At 38.0% G+C, this 23,193-nt stretch overlaps 1 protein-coding gene across 2 annotated transcripts in view; it reads right to left on the bottom strand.

The window, feature by feature from the left end:
• Positions 1-23,193, bottom strand: part of grid1a (glutamate receptor, ionotropic, delta 1a) — a 236,733-nt gene that overhangs the window by 69,419 nt on the left and 144,121 nt on the right. Inside the window, exons 3-4 of one of the 2 annotated variants that reach the window (XM_053332793.1) lie at positions 22,896-23,180; positions 7,864-8,069 (exon numbers count right to left, since the gene is read on the bottom strand). In XM_053332793.1, the coding sequence (XP_053188768.1) occupies positions 7,864-8,069; positions 22,896-23,180 (491 nt within the window). The remainder of the gene's footprint in view (positions 1-7,863; positions 8,070-22,895; positions 23,181-23,193) is intronic. The other variant, XM_053332794.1, reaches the window with a different exon arrangement.

Raw genomic sequence — 23,193 nt, 5'->3', positions numbered from 1 at the left:
ACCAAAGAGGTAATGAGGGACCTCTACAGCCTTGGCTTAAAATGGCCTCTGCACTAACCAGTCAGACGGCTATCGTCTGTTCTGAAGGCTGGAGGGTTCTTGACCAAACACTGGTGTTGAGTGGCTGAGGATGCGGGGGAGTGTGAGTGATAATGCCGGGCCAACAAGCCTGTGGCTAGCATGCTAATCTGCTGGCTTGCACCAACAATTGGCGACCAATGCAAAATTTACCCCTGTAAACATTTCTGTGGGACTGCATCACGATTTACCTAACACAGTTAGTCATTTGCATTAATAATGCCCCAATTGGGTTTTTTTCTTAATTACAAAAAGAAAAGCCTAAGACTGTCCATAGATTAGTCTTTCTTGCAAGATACTCGTAGTAGTGACGTTGCCAAGAATGTCAATATTCAAAGAATTTACAGTAGCATAATCATCTTCAACAACTTTTTATTTTATTTAATCAATGCTCAGCATACTACTTCTGAAATGTCTGAGAGATTGACATTTGATGTGATGGAATTGACAGCTGTTGTTTACATATTTGTTATTTTATTTTCTTCAGAGTTGAATGTAAAGCCATGTTGGATTTGTTGAATGTTTGTCACCTATTAATTCTGATAATTAATTATAAACAGTAATTAGCCTTTTGGTTTCTTTAGGGTTCTGTCCAAAATAAGATATTCTTAAACCTTTACATTGAGCATTATTATTATTATAATTAAATATATATTGTGATATTAATTGAAATCGATCAACATAAAAAACATATAGTGTTATATTTTTTGGCCACCTCATCCAGCCCTCGATGTGCCCCACAAGCTGTCATATTAACATAATTCCCCAAGCAAAAACAGCCATAATGACGGTCCTTTTCCAAAGCACCTCATAATAGCACATCAACTCGAGCCGCCTTTAAATCATCATCCACAAGCATTTGTGACAATAAGATGAAAGAGTCCTTGACAGCAAAACACAATTCCTAGCAAGGGCAAATGTGTTTATTACAACTTAGTCTCAAATGTCACAAGGGTCCATTTTTAATCAGAAATTCATGGTCTCTAGTTTTGACAAGTGAATCAGATTTAAACACTGAAACCTCGTCTGCCATGCAGCCAAATGGATACACAGACATATTTCTCAAAGCCCTTCTGTGCTTTTGTAGGCATTCAGAAAAAGTAAAGCCACAGTTTCAGTTGTTGGATGTGACTATTTATTATTTAATTTTGGGGTCAAGAGAGAGAGTTATTTGCTGAAATCATTTTCTACCCTCAAGCAAAACTTGTTGAAGTCAAGCTAAAGTTAATCTGGAGAAGGCCAAGAAAATTAAAGCATGGTTTTATGCCACGGTTCGGCTAAATAAGAAAGACCTTGAAAGAGCACACTAACAGCTCTGGCATACAGTATTTGCTTTTTGATGGCTCTTTGAAGGAAACAGTGGAATGTCAGTAGAGATAGTCCTTAAAAGTGGTCGATTGAGAAAAAAAGCAAGATATTCAAAAAGGAAACCACAGTAATCCACAACTGCCAGATAAAGGTCATCAATGTCTTTGGCAGTATGCAATTCCGCTGAAAGCCCTGAGCATGTGTGTTTTAAACTTTTTTTTTATTCAGGGTGACAAAGTCGATATACAGAAAAAATGAGACATATATTTATCTGCACTTCAATCTGAGGTTTCCTGACAAAACTGAGTAATGATAATATTCACTCTCAAAGACAAGTAGTATATCAGTATATCCTGCATTTTCCATCCTTGAGATACCAGTTCTGACACTTTCCCTTACACAAACATTACTGGTGAATAAGCAGGGTGCTCGGCTCCAAGACTGGTTGGTGAATGTCACAGTCCATTACTTAAAATAACTTGAGAAAAACATTGTCAAAGCATTGTTATAATATGGCAATAGTGAGTGTTAATCAGAAAAATGAAGGCAACCATACCAAACTAATAATAATGAGCTTTTATGTGCAATATGTCAGTATTTAAAAATGAAATTATGCTTTTGCCGTTAATTCAAGAAGCAAGTTTTCATTCAAGTTTAAAATGAGCAGTGGTAACAGGGTACTGAATTTTTCAGGGAAACGAAATGCTCCTCTTTCTAGCTAAATATATTCCTGTGATGGGTGGAAGGTGCTTTTATCTGTCACAGTGGCATACATGTATCATAAACTTCTAAACATGTTTTCATCTTTTCTGCAGTAGATGTGCAACCTGGGTAGATTTCATGCTTCAGTAGTGTACAGATTAAAAGCACTCACAGCTGCCAAAATACATTCCTTAATTATTTCTTAACACAATGGCCATCCTTTTCCACTAGTTTTAAAATCATCTCTTATATATATATATATATATATATATTTATATATATATATATATATGGTGACTGTCAGAAACCATTCTCTGCTTCAATTTCCATTCTCTGCTTCAATTTCCCAGCACTCTTCACTGCCATCTCTTCCATTAGATTTCCTTATTACTGTTTCATACAGTGGTGCTTTTTTATGTTGTAGAAGCCCCCTTTTTAGGCCCTCGTCCTTCTCTCATCTTTGACCTTTCCTTGCTACATCCATCTCAGGTTCTGTTTCATTTCTCTTTCTCCCTTTGTAGCTCATGTATTATTGTGTCTTCCTCTATCTACCCTCCTGCCACCCTATGCAACATTTCTTTCTCCCTTCCCTACATTCCCTGGCATCAGGCAGTAGTGCTTGTCACTCTTGCAGTTCAGTGTAGCCGCTGCACAGGAGGCAGACCTCACCTAACCACCCTGCTGCATCCATCAAGTAGTCTGCAGAGCTGGCTTGCCAAGTGACACCAACCATTCTGTTTCCCCTCACATCAACACCTTTAGGAGGTCGCTGCCTTGCCAGCACGGACAGAAGTGATCCAATAGTCACTAAGGTTGAAGGAACATTTCACTTATGTTACTTTACAAAAGCTGATACAGACCAAAATGTTCCCAGACCTATATGACACTTAATCCATAACTGGAACCTGGAAAAGCTTGCTTGTGCACATATCATTTTACTTAATGTTAACACGTATTAGGCTTACTATGAAGGTGTGGTACTCATTTTCATAATTCACATTCAGTAAAGGTATTCCAATTGCTTTAAGCATTTTAATCAACGTGGGTAAAAAATGAATAACTATCTCCGAAAGCCAGAACCCAGAGAGCCAAAAATCTAATTTGGGTGTCTTAAAGATATATAGCTTGGAGCTGCTCCGTTGACAATTAATTGGCGAGTGACTTTGGTAACTTATAAAACGTGTCAGATTTTTGTACCTAAATGCACATCGTTCTATTTAAGTGATTTAGCAAATGCTCACTAATACAACACGAGGACGCACTGCAGAAATGGGACATCTGAAACCTTAAAATTCTACTTTATGGCCCTCTAAAATGCTTGTATGTCTCAAGTGAAGCTCCCTCACATGAAGGGAACAGAGAGGGGTTGGGTGTCAGGAACGAGGCGGGACAGAGCTGACAGAAGATGCTACATCCTCTCGTGGCCAAAGGGAAGGAGAGATGAGATGGCAACTGTCTGAATGGGTGAAAACAAGAGTCCAGAAACCACAGAGACTGTCAATGACATGCATATCTTGTGTGAAAGTGTGAAAGATGACTGTGGTTTGAGAGGAGACTGGAGAAGTGACAACTGACTTGTGACAGAATATTTTACTCGGGGAAGTAGAGCATCATTAGAATAGAAAAACATGGAATATAGGGCGGTACTCCCCCAGTTGCTTGGTTGGTCGATATGCTCTTGTCCATCCAAATTCTCATTGGTTGGATAATTGCTGGCATTATCCCCAGACCCATCCTGGGCTCTACGTCTGTGGTTTCCAAACCACTAAATCAAAAAAGTGATGCTGTGTTTCTTTGTAGGGGTAGATAACCTTAGTTTACACTCCAACATAGGTGGGTGGTGGTAATGCACCTTAACACTGGTTGCCACCTGGCATAAAACAGAAAAAAAGAAGATAGGGCTGCACAGGCAGTGGCAAGCTGAGGAGACAGCTGCTGACTATGGTGAGCCCGGAGACAGAGACAGGAGCAGGAGTGCTGCCCAGAGGAAGAGAGGCCTTGCCTTGGCTTGTCAGGCTCTGAGATAATGTTATCTTTTGCCTTCTGGTTAGAAGTGGTGAGTTTACAGCTCACAGAAACATAATACAATATAAGTCTGTGGTTTTTGTTTGATATCAAGTCTCAGCAAAAAAATGTTGCAATCACTCGATAGTATAGTTAGCATGCATTAGGTTGGAGGACTTACTTGGCTTGTTTACTATATTACGTGAATTTTGCTCCCTCCCCCTATTGACCAGTTTAATTGGTTGAAGAGTAGATACAATTTCAGTCAACAAAAATTTTTTAGGTTGGCCTTAATGGGATAGAGCAGAACATCTCATTTAGGATGACTTTAGCTAATGTATATACTATAAGTACGAGCCAGGTAGATTAAGAGCTTGAAATATAAAAGTTATGAATATGACTAGCTATAAGTCTTTTGACAAACTGTCGGCCTCACAAAAGGTGCCTCTTTTTTTTTCCTTGATGCATTTTTTCTGCACCCTCATCTGCCCAAGAAGGTACAGGAAACAAATAAGAATAGAGCAGAGAGGGAATGAAGAGAGGAAGAAAAAATAATAGAGCTGAACAACTCCATAATACACAGATGGCAAACCCAGAAAGGAGAAGGAAACAGAGCAGGCCTCTGTTGTAAACAACACCGCTGCCCTGCTACAGATGATTGGCTTCACACAGTTTCAAAAACAATACTGAACACTGCTTTAATGCATTTTGTCACTGCTTGCACAAATCATCGAGGCAACTAATATCATTAATCTCAGTAATCAACCCTATTTCTTTACATTCACTAACCGTCATGAAAAAAAGTTTTTGATCCAACATTCTGTCGACTTCTATTTACCACGGCAACTTGGTCATGCTAAAACAGTGGATGGGTACTTAACTCTCCAAGGCATCATCATTATTTTCCATTCAGATATTAACATATTTACATTTTCTTTCCCAGTATCTCTGGTGGGGAGTGGATACGCTCTGTGACAACAGTTACCAAGGTATTAATGAAGCTTTGATGAATTAACAAATCTCCACCACTTCTAATATATTAACATATTCACAGGAGCATTTAGGAGCTGTGCTGAACGTGAAGCTGTGCTTATTTCCTAGTCCCCAAGACACCTCATGTTAATTGTACAAGGGATGATAAAGAATATAATTGGCAAGATTAAATGCAATCTTATGAGAAGAAAAGATGTTGGAGCCGTGTGTGTGTGTGTGTGTGTGTGTGTGTGTGTGTGTGTGTGTGTATGTATGTGTGTGTTTGTGCTAAAACAGTATTCATTAGAGTACAGGAAAAGATCAAAGCAGTATGTCATTAATGAAACTTGAAAGCCGTGGTGTATTCACAACCTGTGCACGGCTTTATTTGTCTATAAGTGCTTCACTTTTAGAATAATAGTGGAGCATTTACAAGAAGCTAATTGGAATGCAAGTGAGGTTTTTGACTTACTGTTAGTTATTAAGGCTTTTTTTCTACACAATTTCCTTTCAATAGATAGAAAGATTAAATCAGCACATAAGACTGGGAATACGCAGAGATGAGCTGAAGTCCATTAAGAGTAACCTTTTTCGGATATAGGAACACATCATGTATATACTGTATTTGATTTTCTTAAAGGTTCCAAGACAATAATTCATTTACAGACATGATTACAGTACTGTCAGTAATAGCTTATTAAATTTCCTCTCATCCTGCAGTGATCTTTAGATGCAACTAAGCTCCATATGCAATAAGGAGAGGAAATATGGACATACATATATGTCATATTCTTTTGGTAATGAGTTCCAATACAAACTCATTACTTTCTTTTTTAGGTCTTTCCATCTACAATCTGGGAACTCTGCTTTGCTCAGTAAGATAGATACCAGATACTTATTGTGACCTATAGAAATGTCATAACGTAGAGCTTAAGTGCAGTCTTTCTTTCATGGGAACGTGACATTAAAAGAAATGTGAACATTTCTCCACAGAAAAGAAATGCCATCTCTTTGTTCTGAGTATGAGTAAATTCAAATGATATAACACACAAATAACCCATCAGGCTCAATAAAAATATTTGTTTCTTTAAAGTAGACATTTAAAAATAAGACTTTCTAAAACTTGTGTTGGCTAAAATGAGAAATATTATCTAATAACTAACCTTTAACAAACAACCAAACAAAAGATGCTCAGTCGTTTAAATCGTTGCCAATGCTTTGCCTTCCATATTCTATATTCAGGTTGTTGTGTTTTCCAGGCTTCTTCCACTGAATCAAATGATTCACATTACACGATTCACTCACATCACAGACGCCTCATGCTCTGCACTGTTAATTCTAAAATCAACCTCCCTGGTCATCTGACCCTGCCATCTTGACGTTTGAATTACATTTTGCTTTGGCAGGAGCTGAGTAGCAATGATTTTACTACATGCTGCCCAGAAAGCTGACCAATCCATCAAGTATCATGGATTTGTGACAACCTTCTGGGTAACAGAAATACATACATTGAAAGAGTCAAAATAGTGTGAAATAGAAAGTACATAGACATTTTTTCTTTACATCTGCAACCATATATTTATACAACTCATTGTCTCTTTCGCTGTATTTGAGGTCCAGAGATTAGAGTTGGAAAATAATTAGTGTTCAGCCAAAAGCGCAGAGGTTTAAGTGTCAAACTGTGACATGTTTGGTGTTTAGTGGACAGGGCGAGCCATTCAACTTGCTTTTATGTTGCAGTATTTTTCACTGTCTCCAGCCCTGCCAATGCCACACAAGTCTGTTCTTCAATCGTGCCAAAGTGCTTCAGTGTATAATTATTCAACACGGTTTGGCCGGTTATCATGAGTAGAACTCTCGCAGATGATTAAAGGGAAACCCTCCACTTCTGGCTGCCCTGAGTCGAGAGAGCATGTTGTTTGCTGAACACACTTAAATTATTATTAGTTTACTGGTATTTAGGTAATTTGTGGTCATAGCAGTTCATCCATTATGAACTGTTTTGAAGAGAGGGGAGCTGATTAACTAATCAACTAAGCAAGGAGAGATGAAAGAGGAATAAATGTGAGCTCAAGTGGAGAGTCGGGTGCCTTAACTCCCATACATTCTCCTGCTTTCCTTGTCTATAATTAGCCAATGTGATGTGGAGCAAATAGAGAATGAAGGAAAGATAATATCTTCCACATTAGCACAATATGAGCTAAGAAAGATGGAAACCCTCACAGCTGACTTTGTTTGAACTCTGCCTGGGGTTATATGCAATGTTGCTGATAAACAAACTCCCTTTATTGGCAGTGCTGTAAGGACTGATTTAATATTGTACTGTAAAAATATTCTTTCTGCTGTCCAAAGATATATTTGTAACATTTGATGCAGAATATTGGGAATTGATATGTGGTTCTTTTCTGGCCAACTCAATATTAAAGGCAACACATCTCAGTGTGATCTCTGCCATCTGCTACGGGTTTAGTCAGAACTCCACATGGGTGCAGAAAGGAAGTTGCATTTTGTTTCATCAATTATTAACAAGAGAAAGGTCATTTGTGTGGTCTTAGTGGCAAGTTTCAAATGGAAATGAGGCAATCTTTCTCCTATTATTGAATTATTGTTTTTCATTTTCTACAGCTGAGGCAATGTAATGTTTGATTAACTGTCCGATTAGGGATTGCAGGCATGTGAGTTTCCGTGTGTGGCTTCACGATCATCATTGTTTTCTTTCTGGCTCTTTGACTGCCTCTCTGTCTGTGTTTACGATTCCTAGATGAAGAAACTTCTTAGCGATAAGCCAACGAAGCCTACCTGGTGGATGAACACCTGTGCACCTCGAGGGCTCATGAGCAACACAGCTCGCCGTAGAGTGTCCCGGTATCGGTTGAGCTCCTCAGTCCGCATCGTGTTGAAAAGGTCAGTAAAAACTCGGCTGACGTTGCGGTCTACCCTCTGCAAGGACACATCCAGACCTAGACGAGAAGCCTGGTCCATAAAGGTTTGCAAACCACGGATATCTGGAAGAGAAGAAACAATGAAACACAGGATTGAAAATGTGTGCAGATGAAAACACAAACAGACAGGCAAAAAGAAAAACACTTTAGGCTGGTGTTATGTTATACAGCACTTAATTCCCGAAGCGTTTCATCAGTATTTTGGGTAAACATTGTGTACTTTCAACACCTGCACATGAACTCTACATTTTCTGGCTTTGTTCCAAGGGCTTTAAGGCAGGTTTCATTTTTTGCTCCTGATCTAAAGTGTGACAAAACACAACAAGCATTCCCGTCTCTCTGTTTCTTGGGGTTCACAGTATATGAAACTGGAGGCAGGTGTTGCTGTCCCCAGAGATTTGTGTGTCTGTATGTGCACTATAGAAGAAACCGCTTAGAAGAAGCATGCGCTGCACACACAAATCAAAGGTGATGTGCAGCAGAGGGCTCACAATAAGCACACCAATCCCGGCAGTCACAGGGGGAGCAGCAGACCAATGTGTGCCAAGTCATGCCGCATTCTGAAAAAGAGGTTAGGCAAAATTGCAAAAGCCAGACCTCTGCGTGTATGTGGATGGGTGGGTTTTCCCCTGCTGCATCTCTGGAGGTTTAATGAGTCATCTGGTACTCTAGTGCTTTACTATGGGGAATAGAGAATATACAAGGGCACGCAGCAGTCAAATGTACATACAGCCTGACAAGACACACACAGACTCCCATAACAGGGGAGTGTGGTTGTTTGAGGTGATATGGAAAGGCAACGCACGTCATTTTAAGCGGCTCGGAAATTAGGCTGATAAAAAAGCAGTTGACCCGGTCTGAGCAGTGAAGCAACATATTGGTACATTGTACATTTGGGGCAGGGGAGGTTTGTGCAGATAAAATGGTTTCAGTGGCACTCAGTAATTTAGAAATGAATTACTTATTATTCTGTATTAATGAATGGCATAACATACTTGGTTGCTGCTGTTATGTATTAATATTATAAAATGTGAGGCTTGATACAATAGTTTTAAATTGGTGTTTTTAACTGTGTTTGACTACAGAAGCTGCTATACAGTATGTACTTCAAATGCCCAAAGCCTTTGGCAATTAAAGCAGATAGCATAAACTTGATGTTAAGTGGGCTTGATTATCTGTTGACCTGCAATTTTTGCTGATAACTAATCGTCATTTGCCTGTAGTTAGCGGTTAACAGAAGTTATATTTCTCCCAGAAACTAACTGTCATCATGAATGAAGTGAATTATCTTCTAAAACACAAATCTGAAACTCTGAATTTAAGAGAAAAACCTGAGACTAAACACCAGTGTTATAAACCAAACCTCAGGAGAAAATGCCTAACTGCTAGCTTTTCCAAGAAGGTGATTTTTTTGCTTCCCATTTGTGTATTTGGAGGGGATGGCACCTTGCCAAGAACAGGTTTCCAGGATCTAAAGCATCTTTCTGAGAGGATTACCAAACATGAAAGCAGCAGGAGTCATCTAGACAGTGCGGTGAATTTGGGCTTGCTCGGCCGAGCAAACATAGCTGGCAACACACTGACATCACTTACAAACAGCAGCTGAAGGATTTTTAACACCATGGTCAATGGAAAGTTTGCCCGGAGGAAGAACTACTGCACCTCCTTTCTCTGAGTGTGTGTGAGTGAGCTTTGAATTGGTGAGTGAAATAATTATAGTTTATCTTGCTATTAAAGTGTGGTATGTATTTGTAATAGGATTCCATTAGGTCATTTTTCTCATGGCCATGGCTGGATTTTTATGGTGAATCAAAAGCTTGTTGCAAAATCCACTGCTGCTGAATTGCTTAATCCTGTGAATAGTGAGATACGTATTTGCTTTTACTCATGCAGGTATCTACCTGTTTCCCTTCTTCCTCCAATCATCTACTGCTGTCCTTCCTGTACTTACTTAAAACATGTCATCCCCAGCAAATGACACCGCTTTTGAATGGACAGTCACATTGTCATATGTTACCTAGTCCTATTGTTATGCTGTTAAAGAGTGAAACTATTATTATTTGAGGGAAGATATGAAGCACTGATCCTTTCTGTTTCTCAGTCTACACCTTAAGGCAAATTGAAATAACAATGTGACACTGTACCATATGAAGCAAATCATAAAGAGTAAGATGCAGTGTTCGATTTTATTCCATTATTATATTGCAATTTATTATTTTTAACATAAATACTCACAGTTGCCGCTGGATTCTCTCATGTTCAAAGAGCAGAACAACACATTAAATTAAATCATTCGTCATTGTGAAGCATCGCCAAACTCTTACTGCAGGATTCTTTGAAAAGTATTTCACACAAACACACACACAGAGTTTTGTTTGTCTCTAAATTGAAATAGTTACCGTTGGTGGTATTACTTTGAATACAATGGGCAAAAGCTCAGCCTCTGAATAATACCTCCTTTTGTTCACAAACACAGTTTGAAATTGAATATAAGAGTTAATAACAGTTTCTCCCCTCCTGTTCCACCACTGGACCATTGCAATTAATATGGATGCAATATTGTGTATATGAAATCTTCTATACTAAATCTAGAGTCTGATGATGAACATTTTTTGGTTTTTCAGTTATATGAAGAGTAGAACTTTGGTAAATTGAACAAGGTAGAAATTAGTTTTTGAAGTGAACGAATGACTGAAAAACAAAAAAAATGTACCCTGGAAATCTTTTGATCTCCATACTGCCAAATACACTACTGCACTGTAACTTTTTCTGCATATTTATTTAAACATTCATCACTTCAAATTATTATTATCTGCAGAATTATTATTTAAAATGTATGCAATCTGCTGACTGATGTGGATTCTCAAGTATGGGAAACATTCACAGTCTTTATTCACACATCAATCTCTATGGGAACATGAATGGACAACCTGTATGAATTAGACAAACTTGTTTTTTTTTCCTGTGCAAGACCTGTAGTTGGTTGAAACGTTGCCAGATCAAATTAAAGGGAGCTTTGATATAGTGAGCGGGCTGCTTGCATTGAGAATGATCCAACACGGTCTTTTGTTCATACTGGATCAACATGAGAAGAAATCTAGAGAACTGATCAAAAAAAGAAACAATTTTTATTAGTAGCATGAAGTTGCTGTTGGGTGAAAAACATGCATTTCCCAAATGTCAGGGTTTTGGGCAATAAGAGAAACATGCTGTAACAAACAAACAGGGTTTTTAATCCATGAAGAGCCAAGGGAAAGCTACCATGCGATAACTACTCTAGGACTCCAGTAGAAACATTGGACTTCAAAGCCAGCATTCCAAACCCATAGCAGGCTTTTCCACGGGGCAACCATGTCAGCCATGGACAGGGCTGAAGAAAAGAGGATTAACGTGGAATTAAAGGTCTGATTTCTGGACGTGTTCATCCGAGCCTCATTTCCGAACAAAAATCTGCTTCTGAAAGTTTTAGATATCAAAACTTAACCCTTGTCTGCCCCCCATGTCAGAATCCCATTCTCAAACTGTGTCTCTTACTGTACCTATCTTCTGCTTAACAGTTTAAAAGAGGGCAGGAAAGATAAATCAGGAGAGACCAAGAAAATACCTCATAAAGTTGCTCTTACATCCTTTTTGGGCTCTATCTTACTGGAGTTGTTACTAAGGCAGGACTCCCTCTTGGATTGGAGCGATGCAGAAATGAGCATATCATGATCAAAGGGCTCAGAGGTTTTTACTGAGCTGTGTTGCAATCCAAGCGGAAAAGCCTGACAAATGGCTACGCTACAAGCCTGTGTTTATTCAGAATCGAGATGAGTCTGTTAAAGCAATCATTGTTATTCTTGTAACAATAACATCAGTTAATTATATGCTATATATAATTTTTGTGTACTTGGCGCTGTGTGTGTTATGCACTGTCACAAGAGCAATTAGAGAGAAACAGAAAGACAGCAAAAAAGAGAAAAAATAACATGTCAGTTCCACATGCATATTACTGGTTGCTAATATTATGGTAATTAATTAAGGTAAACATGATTATAATAACTGAATACAATGACAGCAAATGTATAACATAGTTACAAGATCCATACATCACAGCAGATATCATAATTTGTGAGGGACCTGCCAAACACATTCATCATTCACACTGATACTGAAATACCATCTTATATCAATTCCTTATTCTAATAAAGTCACAGCTTAGTAGAGTTAAGGCTCACTAGTTTTGTTTTTAGCCAAAAGCAGATCAGTTTAAATGTATTTCCACTCAGATTTTATGGATGAACCGATCTGTAACTTGTATTTTTGTATTGCAAAAAGAGACTTATTAATGTAATTAACACCAAATGAGGACTTTTTGGCAACAGGCAAAGCTCAGCAAGTGCTTTTCATGACAAAAGTGACAAGCAAAAATGAGTGAAATAGACAAATTAGCTGCTGTCTTTTTAAGTAAGTAACAGAAATTATACAAATGATATGATTAAACTACTGAGGGTTTGTGTTATAAATGGTATTTTATAAAAATTCGAGGTCAGATTTTTGTAGTATTAATGTTATTTTGTTGTTTTGTTTTTAAATCTTTTATCTGTTTATCACCCATTTTTAATGGCCTAAATAAAAACAAGCAAATAGAGATACCAATACAAAGGTGACTAAATATATCCTGGAAGCATTGTAGTTGCAGTTTATGAGACTTGAGAAAAGATCTGAACTGAAGTCACTAAAGTGGAGACAGCAAATGACATATTCAGTCAATAATCACAAGAGTACAACTGTAGACTGTGTCTTTGTATCTATCTTCATTATGTCTTCTGAACTGGGCTCTGGACACAGACAAACACAACACCCTACAGAAGAGAAGCACAAGGTGAAGAAAAGCATATTATGTTCTTACACTGTGCCAAACACCCTGACAGTGTGTCAACAGTTGTCTGTCACACCACTGATTGAATTGTCACTCCAGGGTTTGAAAGGCATGTCCACACTGGCCGTTCATAGTAAGGTGACCAGCTGATTAAGTGAAGTTAAAGTACAAATTCAAAGTGACGCAGATCATGAGATAATCGTTAGCTGTCCTGTTAGAAACTATTTTTCAGTATAATTCAGTCCAATACGAAACCACACCTATATATGGCCTCAGTTGTTAAACTTCTGTCCGTCCGTGTTAACAAAACTAAGAATTGTTTTTAGTACGATAAGTACTAGTAAGATACAAGAAGATAACAATTTCATGTTTTCTGCTTTATTGACAATTATGAATGATTTTCTGAACATGGACTGGTGTTTCTGTTAAGCCTCTTCAAATTAAAATCATCACTACTGAGCTTCAAAACTTTGTCATAGGCTTTTATGCACCATTTGGATACCACAAGTCTCCATTTACTATTGTCATTTCACCATGGTTAGTTAAATGGGCAAGTTTTAGAAAACAGCTACTGAATGTACTATTCTAAATTGGTAGGCATGAAAATGTAACACTATTTTTGTCTTGCTGGTCATAGCAGCAATAGCATCAAAACTAAAGGAAAGTAGGATGGTTCCAATATAAGCAGTGTGGCCTGAATGTGCAGAACATGCTATATGGGAGATACAATCCCAGACTAGATCATTATCTCAGTACAGGCCTGGTCTCAAAGATACTCTACCGTGATTGCTTTTTTTGGCTTAGCATCGTGCCATGCAAGTTTTTGTTCAAGAAACGAATACAATTAATTGTCCTACTCAGGTTTTGCTGACATGCTTCTGAGATGATACAATGTGTGCATAAAATGATAAGAAGAAATGTATAGAATAAATGTATAAATATATTGTAAAACTGGTATTAAAGCAGGGACAGGAAGCAATGAAAAGCAGAGGAAAAACATCAGTACATGGTTGTTGGGTTAAATTTGGGACATGGTGGTTTAGATTTAAAATTAGGCTGCATTAAGTGTTACCACATTCTGTTGAGATTCTGCATTTTGCTTAACATTTATTTTTTGTCATCTGATTGTTGAACAACACAGAACTATGCAACTCAGGGTTTTTTTTTTTTTTTTAAATGCTGCCAGCAAAAGGTTAATCGCCTTCTGTGTGGTCATGCAGTATTTATTCCCTCATTTCCATCTGGTAATCAACATCTGCTAGTGAGGAGGATAATGGACCAAAATCTATGACCTACAATAAGCAGATATTCCCTTCTTTCCTACTATCACAGTGATTAACATTTTCCCACAATGGTTCCTGGTGAACTAGACAAATTGTATGAAAAAACTATCTATCTCTCTATCTCTCTATCTATCTATAGTCATTTACAGTTTCACACATCCCTCCTATATTTTACCTTGATCTTCTCCTTCTCTCTATTCTTATGGAAAGCCAGTTAATTGAAGGTTACCTGTATGTTAACTTCCTGTGAAATTACCTGACAAGTTACTTGGCAGTGTTACAGACCTTATGGCCTAAATTTAGCATTAAATGAGATGAAGTCAAGTAACACAATAAGAAGCATATGAAATAGTAAGTCATAACGCAGAAGGGTATCCACTGCTCTCTAAAGGCTTGTTTCATTTCCTCAGATATGTCACCAACCCTAACCCTCACACTGGGCTTCAAGCATGAATGTTTTCTCATTGTTCTCTTATATTTGTTCTTGCACAAAGCAATAAGAGGAAAACAAGAAAATCCTACATGGGATTCAACAAACTCTAAACCGCTTGGGCTGGTTTCAGCCTGAAAACAGAAAACTGATGCATGCCGCAAATATTATTAAATCACTTTTTTAAAGAACAAATCTGTTGGTAGGAGTGCTTCTTGCATGAGGCCCATTATGCGTTTCAGACTTGCTACAAACTCTGCAGGAGATATCCTTTGTGTTTGTCTATGTACAGACCCTGCCTGTGTTATAAATGCATTTTCTACGTTAGGAACCACCTCCTACTTGGGACCCAAAACAGCTTAATCAATCTCACACCTAATCCCAGCCTAATTCTCTACTCCTCTAACAGAGAGCCAGTCACCACAGGGAAGGCAGAGACAGATGTAGCTGCTCCACAGTCATTACTAAGCACAGGTTAACTCAGACAGGACTGCCGAGGAGCCTCTTATGTTCTAGAAAATCGACCCTTCTTTAAGATTTCCTATAATCATGCCTCAGCCACCTTTTATAGTATCCTTGTTATGATAAAATGACACGGCAATTTTACAAAGGCTTTTGTTTGAAGATAGTCTACCCGCTGTCCACCCTCCCACACAAAATCAATAGCTGGCTTCATTTTTCATACACACAACTATGAGTACTGTGTAAGCAAACATTTAATAGCTTTTACAAAGGCATACAGATAACGTATCAGAAACCTTTGAAACAAGACTACAGTGAAAGTGTACATTTGTGTAAGAAACTCAGCACTTTGGGCACTGAGATACTTTGAACTAATGCTAACATCAGCATGCTTACAAGCTCACAATTGCTAATTTTAAACAAGTATGAAATTGTCCATGTTTGTGTGCTAACATTTGCTAATTAGCAAGAAGAAGTTGAGGCTACTGGGCTACAATGTCATTAGTGTTTGGTGATGCACAGGAAGTATTCAACAAAATAAAATTTGGATGTAATCATGCACGACATGACATGTCACTGATTGCTGAAGTGATTACAATTCATCCTGAATGGGACATTGATGTGTGTGCCAAATTTCATAGAAATCCATCTGCCAGTTGGGACATTTCATTCAAAACCACATATGTAAACCTCATGTTAGGGCTAGAGGAAGTGTAAAGGGATAACCAAGGTCAGCAAGATTCATTAACTATTATGACAATCTATTAAATAGTTGTTGAGATATAGAAATATTTATTTTAGCAGTACAAAAACATTGCAGGCAATTTTGGTAAATTTGGTTCTGCTTGGTTTCGGGGGGGAATGTAAAGGGTTTTAGTCAACTTTAATTTTTTGAATAATGTCTTAAATAATGCCTGAACTGTACTCATCTTGTATTTGAGGTATTTTCAGTAACTTAATACTGTATTTGAGAAAGTATGGGCCAGGTAGATGGGCTTGTTGTTCCAGATTTATGACAAAGCATAGCATGACTGACTTATTCAATTTATGGACAGATTCTGCTGAATGGTATCTATTTAAAGGCATCGTTGGTTTCAAAAACAAGAAGAGAAGTGAGGTTGTCTTGGTCATGGTCACATGTAACATTGAAATGGAATAAATATGCATCTTTCGATTCACCGCAGGAGCTCAACCCACAACTGCAGATTCAGTCAATGTCGTTTAAATGCAGCATAAAAGACAACAGTAAACAGTTGTTTGTGCATGAAAGTTTCATTTGATATTTGAGCATTCTGGTTGGTTTGAGAAGCCCACGTTACACAAGGGGCTGCACTGTCCTTGACAGCAAGAGTTTGCCATCAAGTTTCTTTTTCAAAGGGAGAAATTAACTTTTGTGGCATTGAAATGCACAGAGTGTATTTTATCGCTTTCAAATAAAAAAGCTAAGGCATTAGATTACCCTTTAGCACTGTCAGCAAACATGGCTGAAATCAGCAACAGTAGGAATGAATGGCAGAATGAATGACGGAAAGAAAGAAAAAAATAAGAATAGAAGTTTGAAGGTAAACCAACATCTAAACAAAAAGGATAAAAAGGACAGTCTGTCTTTCTTTCTTTTTTTTTTGCATTGAACTGAAAGATAATCGTGTTGTAATCTCTTATTTGCATGAAGGCACAAAGTCAAAAGCACATAAGGATGTTTTGCAGTTGTACTACAATGTTGTCCTGCTTCGTAGGGAGCTATAGTAGCATAAGAATGAGGTTACTTCTATAACTTGTAAAATAAATTATGGAAGATACACTCTCACAAGACAACATTAAATTATGTGTTTAAAATTTACAATGACAAATAGAACCAGAAGAGGTGAAGTTTTAGGAGTTGTTTACATAATATGCTTTTTGTGATCTGATGCATTGGTGGAGACTGGAATGAATTGGCTTCCCTGACACACTTCATTACACTGAGCCACTCTTTGCCCCTGAGGTTAGAGAAGCCAGCTGTTAAAGCTGTAATAAAAAAATATATATATATAAAAAAAAATAATAATTCTGTTCTCTCTTACTGTGGGAGCTGGTGTTGCTCTCACCATCACAAAACTATATTATCATCACAAATGTATAATATATTATAATAATCACTGTTTAGATATGTGTAATACAAATGAGGTTTTGTACAATGTCTTAAGAGTAGTGCTACAGTGTGATGGCCGACACTACATGCAGAGGTTTATGTGGGGACCCGAAATGGGATCCTGGAACCATCTATTAAAAAGTAAATACAGGCTAATGTTAAGCAAGGTCATTTTTTTGTGGAGGAAGGTTCGACTGCAGCCTGTGTGCATCCAGCAGTGTGAGCATCCAGTTAAACCCTTGAGTGTAAGCCCCCTCCAACGCCAATGTGGGTTGCAATGGCAGAGTTCGACTTGCTGAGAGTTCAACTTAAGAACTCTGTGGAAAGACTGCAGAAGCAGCAATTCGAAGCAGTTCATGACTAACTTTGCTGAAAATCGAAATATAAGATTTTCTTTTTAAGTTTGTGGTGAGACCTTCAGTAAGTTTGTTTCTGACATTTATTCAGCTGTTTATCCCCTGTGGAACTGGATGAATGGTAAGAGCCAATGTTGATTCAGTTCTAAATCCTTGTCATATTCATGACATACAGTAACATTATTCATAACCTGGGCAATATTAATTGACATTAACAACAACAAACAAGAACATGACTGCTGTTTCCTGTATTTGTAACTGACAGTAAACCACAGTGATATTATTGTCTCTGATGCAGTCAGACAGATAAACTGATTCAGCTAACAAAGCTACATCAGACTTTGTCAAATTAACAATAGACAAGGGTGTGCACAATGTCACTATTTGAAGTGTGAGTTACATGAATGACTTGTGTGGGAATTGTGTGAGAAATCAATCTAGAATCTTTCCAGACTGATACAAGAATACACAGTCACACTAAAATGTAACTAAGTTGTTGACCTTTTGCACTGGAATGTGTCATTTCCTTTTATTTCTCTGTTGCTTACAGCCTGTCCCCTAATCTGTCTCCTGTGGTCTGATAACAGGATACAGGTTCGTTTCAGTAAATCCAGGTTTCTTTCATTCTGCCTTTCAGGCTGAAATCAGTGCAGTTCAAGTCCATTCAGCCACTGTATAACTGTGAGGCAACATTGGGAGCAGTGGGACCGATAGATATGTTTGTGAATATGAATTTTCTCTTTGTAAAAACAGAGTCACTGCTGGAGCTACAGATGCAGCATATTACTGCTCAGCCTTCTTGTCATAACCTCTGACCCTTAGCAGTGACCTCCACTCAGATCTCTAAGCCTACATGTCTGAGGGCTCTAGGATGAGGAGAGCAGACTGGGTAAGTACATAGTTTCACTTCAGCATCATGCTGTTTGAACAGCTGATCTACAGTATACTAATGAGTGTCAGTAATCTCACTGAGTTGTGCATATTTTTTACAGTCACCAGAGATCTGAGCCTAATCTGAACTGAAAGGCTCCCTATAATTACAGTAAATGTCTGTAACTGTGACATCGTCAGGAGATCTGGATCAATCATGCTGTCTGACATGTAAATATATGCTTGTGTTTATTCCATAGTGCAATATTATTTAATGTAAATAGTGTTTAGTTAATTGATGTTTATTTTGCTTTTCTGTGCTTTATCTTGTCTGTTAGCAATGCTGACTGTGAAAGAGGATTCTCTGAAAGGAACAATATGCCTCTACGGGTGCAACAACAAATGTATTTCTTTGATTGTGCCTCCTTATGACCAGTGGGATCCCAAAAAAAAAAGTCAAAAAATGGATGCTTAGAAGAAGGTAGGCTGATCAGATAGCCTGTCTGCAAAGAAAGGTTCACCGCAGCTCTCACAGTACAAATCAATTTGGAAGATCTTTTGAGGTGAGTCATTTTCCCAGCTCACGGCTACACTGGATCTTAGGGTTCCCCTACCCGTTAAATCCCACTTTAACCCCTGATGACAAGCACATGGGAGCACATGGGTGCTTGTCATCAGGCGTTTCTTACATCTGCCTTTATAGACTAATGTCACCAAAAATCACCAAACTGATAACACAGCAGCCAAGCAAAACGGAGCCTTCTCACACCGAATCCAGAAATCCATTACACCAAGTTAACCCCTACTCTAAATACTCAATAAAGATGCCTTCCGTATAATAGCAATCATCTTTTCATGATACCAAAATGAACGTTCATTTTGGTATGAACTGTAAGTGTCAGATAAATATATAATGGATCAAAATTATCTTTATAGCCTCTGAAGGGATCAAAAACTATCATCTCAGTCAGTTACATTTAAGATGACACTAGATGAAGATACACAAACTGAATGCTCTGATGCTCACAGATAAGCAAATGCCTGCTCATAGTCACAGTCAATCAACAACTCTGATTCTAGGCAGTGCTGTGAGGATTCTACAGTCCAAAATATTACTTAGCTGCTATTTAATAGTTTAATGTTTAATGTATCAGCCAATGAGTAATGTTTTAATTGCATGTTGGTCAAAAGTTTTAATTGAAATTAGGAGTTTAATGTCTTAATGTAAACAGTCTGTGATTTAAAAAGAAAACAAGGCATATTTTTATTTAACACTATATATTAAAGTAACCACCTTTTGCAGATATAAAAGCCATTTACACTTCCCAACACTGTTGCAGAAGTTCCCATAACTCTGTCAAGTTCATCCCAAATCAGCTTGATGATTGTATTGGCTTGGATGTATGTTTTTGGTTTTTATCTACTGCAGGACGAACCCCTGACCAATTAGGCGTAGACCAGTGGCTATAATGTGGCAAAAGACTACTTATTACTTATGACATCTGCGTAATAGAACAGTGTATTTCATGTTATTGGTGTATAGGCCTATACTCATTGCCACCTCACATGAACTGTAACTATTATTTTTTTAAATTTTTAATGCGTATCTATTCATTTTTTAATGCCGGAAGCCAAGCAATCACCCTGTTCCGAACAGGAACATTTTAAATGGACACTGCACTAGTAGGATTAATTAAATGGACTTAAGAAATACATCTGTGGTCAAGCAATATTCAAACTTTTCTGCCAACAGAAAAGTGTCTGAAAAATGTCCAAAGCTCAATTTAAATCAACCTTTCATCAAAAAGCATGTTATCCCTCTGGCTGAATAAATTAAATGTAATGGACCAAATGTTGACTAATTAAATGTTTTGCATTTTTCCTACCTTTCTTCCTTAGGTTATGAATAGATAAGCAAACTTTACTAACTAACTTTGAATCGCCCATTTCACACTGAAAGTAATTTACATTAAGGTTAAATGAATCTCACATTCCAGTCAGTAATTCACACTGCATTAGATAAGACACTGAGACTAAAACAACCAAATTATGTGAATATTTAATATGTTAAATTAAAAAGGAAAAAAGAGTAAACTAATATTTAAAGTGCAGATCTAAAAATACCCAAAAGATCATTAAAAAATGGGCAATGTTGACTCAAAGTAGTATGCATCTCAGATGTCTTTTCTGGAAATGTAAAGCATGTGTTGTTGCTGAAAGCAGCTTCAATTAGTTTGTACATAATTCTGGGAACCAGACCGGGTCCATCTGACACAAAGGGTCGATAGAGTTGTATGTCATGGACATTTTTGTGCTAAACCATTTAGTAGGCTAAACACTAAATAGTGTTATTGTGTCAAAAGTTATATCAAGTGCTTTATATAGTGTATAAAAGACTAACTTTTGCTGACTGTGCACTTTCTACAAAGACCAATTGGCAGCACAATTGTGTGTGTGTAAGTCTGGATACTGAACCTCAAAACTTTTTGGTATTGATTGAAAGATGTCCATTGCACAAAGTGGCAAAAACTCTCAAACACCAAAAGCTGGCATTGGATGTTTGGTTGGATTTGTAATCTTGTTGTTTTGTATACATTCATCAGAATGTTTTAATCAAACCATTACCAATTTTAAACAATTTTGTTCAGGAAAAATGATTAAGAGGCTGCTTATGCTTTGATAACATCTAAAATTTGATGTATTTTAGGTAAAAGTCAGTGACACTGTGCCAACAGAGATATACAGACAGTACTTTTCTCTAGGCGGTACTGTGAGATCCCAATTAGCCACTATATCCTTTAAAGGGGACCTATAATGCTTTTCCTTATTTGTATTCGTATACTATATATTATATTACAGTATCAGATGTTTATAGCCAATGTGTCAATTAATGAGGTAAAGTATGTAGAAGTAAACCCTCTGAGTGAAAGCACTGGATTCAGACTGCCCTGAACACTTGGATTCCAACCTTTTTTCTAATTTGACTGAGCCAACATCGGCTGATGACAGATTTTCTTTATATGGGCATCTGCTTCACACATAATACTCAAGTTCTCAGCTCTGTTAACATGACTGTTTTTCCATTGTTTTGGGGGTAGTCACACCGAGCCTTTACTTGAGTCGAGCTCGCACACTGTGAGGTTTTTTTTTAAGCAAAGATAATTGTGCTGATCATCTGCGGCTCTTCATTAAACATCATCATCATCATCATCACTGCGTGTTTCTGTGTGTACAATTCTTCCCTGTATTATTTTGATTAGCTCTGCTAATTAATGAGGAACACATTTAATTTCCTGTAAATTCTTCTCTACAAAAGTCTTCTGTTAAATAGTAATTTAAAAGCTTATAACATGAAGCAGTAAAACAGGAAATGTTCAGTTTTCATCAGCAGTAACTTCACACATCTCTAATATGGCTACCCCTCGACATAGTTGTTTCTAGCAAGTTAGATAGCTAGTTTGTCATACAGCCAGACATACAACCAATCTGAAAGAAAGAAAGATAGAGAGTGCGACAGCCAGACAGACAGACAAGAGACAGATAGATAGATGGTGCTTAAACCTGACCCTAAGGTTTTTCTAATCGATCCAGCTAAATGCTGACTGTGCATAGCTCTACAAAGAGTGCCAATGTCAGAAACGAATCCAAGGACAGATCTTTGTAAATGTGAAACGTCGTACCACATGGAGCACTGTCACTGGCCGCAGTGTCTAAACTGTGGGGTGGAAAAGCAGGGGGGTGTTGCTGTGGCTATATTTCCTGGAGGTCTTGCTTTAATATACAGTACATCAACAGTGGCTTCCACTGTGCAGAAAAAAATAAAGCAGATTTACACTCCCTTCTAGATTGCACTCTTCCAAGTCGTAAAAAGATTAGCCAGCAGTGGCAAAGTATCATCTGAGGAATGCCAATGCAGCAATATACTCTTCATCTTTCTGCCTTTGTACTGCCTTGCCAATCACTGCTCCATCCACTTCTCTATCTACCGTCATTTGCCTTGTGCCAAATGTGGGTCAAGAAAGGTCTGGTCTACAGGGCATCGTGATGAGAATAAATAAACTGAAATCGAGAACATCTTAGAATATATAAAATACTACTGGGATACACCCTCCTTCTGTGGTGCCACAAATGAGCCAATTAGGCTCACTTGTCTCATCATGAGGATGATACAATGGTGAATGCAGAGACGAGATCTTGCTCTCCACTACAATCTCTACTGAACTTTGGTTTATTGTTTAACAGCTTGCATGTGCTGTACAGTATGTGTTTGTGTGGGAGTGGTGATGTTCTGTCATCTTATTCCTAACTGTGTATTATTCTCATCATATGAATTCTGAGTGTTAATACTGCTTTACTTCAGTGGCAGTATGATCTGCTCCTCACTGGAGATGATTTTGCAACATTTACATTTAAATGAAAAACTTGAAATCATCTCCTGTACAAATGTTATTTTTATAAGATTTGGCCATTAAATGCTCATATTCATCCCAACTCACCGTAGTCACTCTCATAAAAGATGATGAACTTCTGCCAGTGCAGTTCGGAGACGAGGGTGAGTAGGACGTCATTGATTCGAACAGGTGGACGAGCAGCCAAGGTGTAGCTCTCTCCGTCTGGGCTGGGGTTGAGCTGGCAGGCAGTGCGGGGTCCGCCGTCCCCGTTCCTCTGGATGAAGAGGTGGGGGATGTGCATTGCATCTGTCAGAGACTGCAGAGCACTTGCGGCTGCGCAGCCTGTAGATGTGACCAGAGCGAGGATCCCCTGGTTCATTAACTCGCATGCTGGACGGAGAAA

This window comes from Scomber japonicus, chromosome 14, assembly GCF_027409825.1.
Source record: "Scomber japonicus isolate fScoJap1 chromosome 14, fScoJap1.pri, whole genome shotgun sequence".
In the NCBI taxonomy this organism is placed as follows: Eukaryota; Metazoa; Chordata; class Actinopteri; order Scombriformes; family Scombridae; genus Scomber; species Scomber japonicus.
Note: the sequence above shows the minus strand (reverse complement) of the source record. Positions and strands in the feature narration are given on the sequence as shown.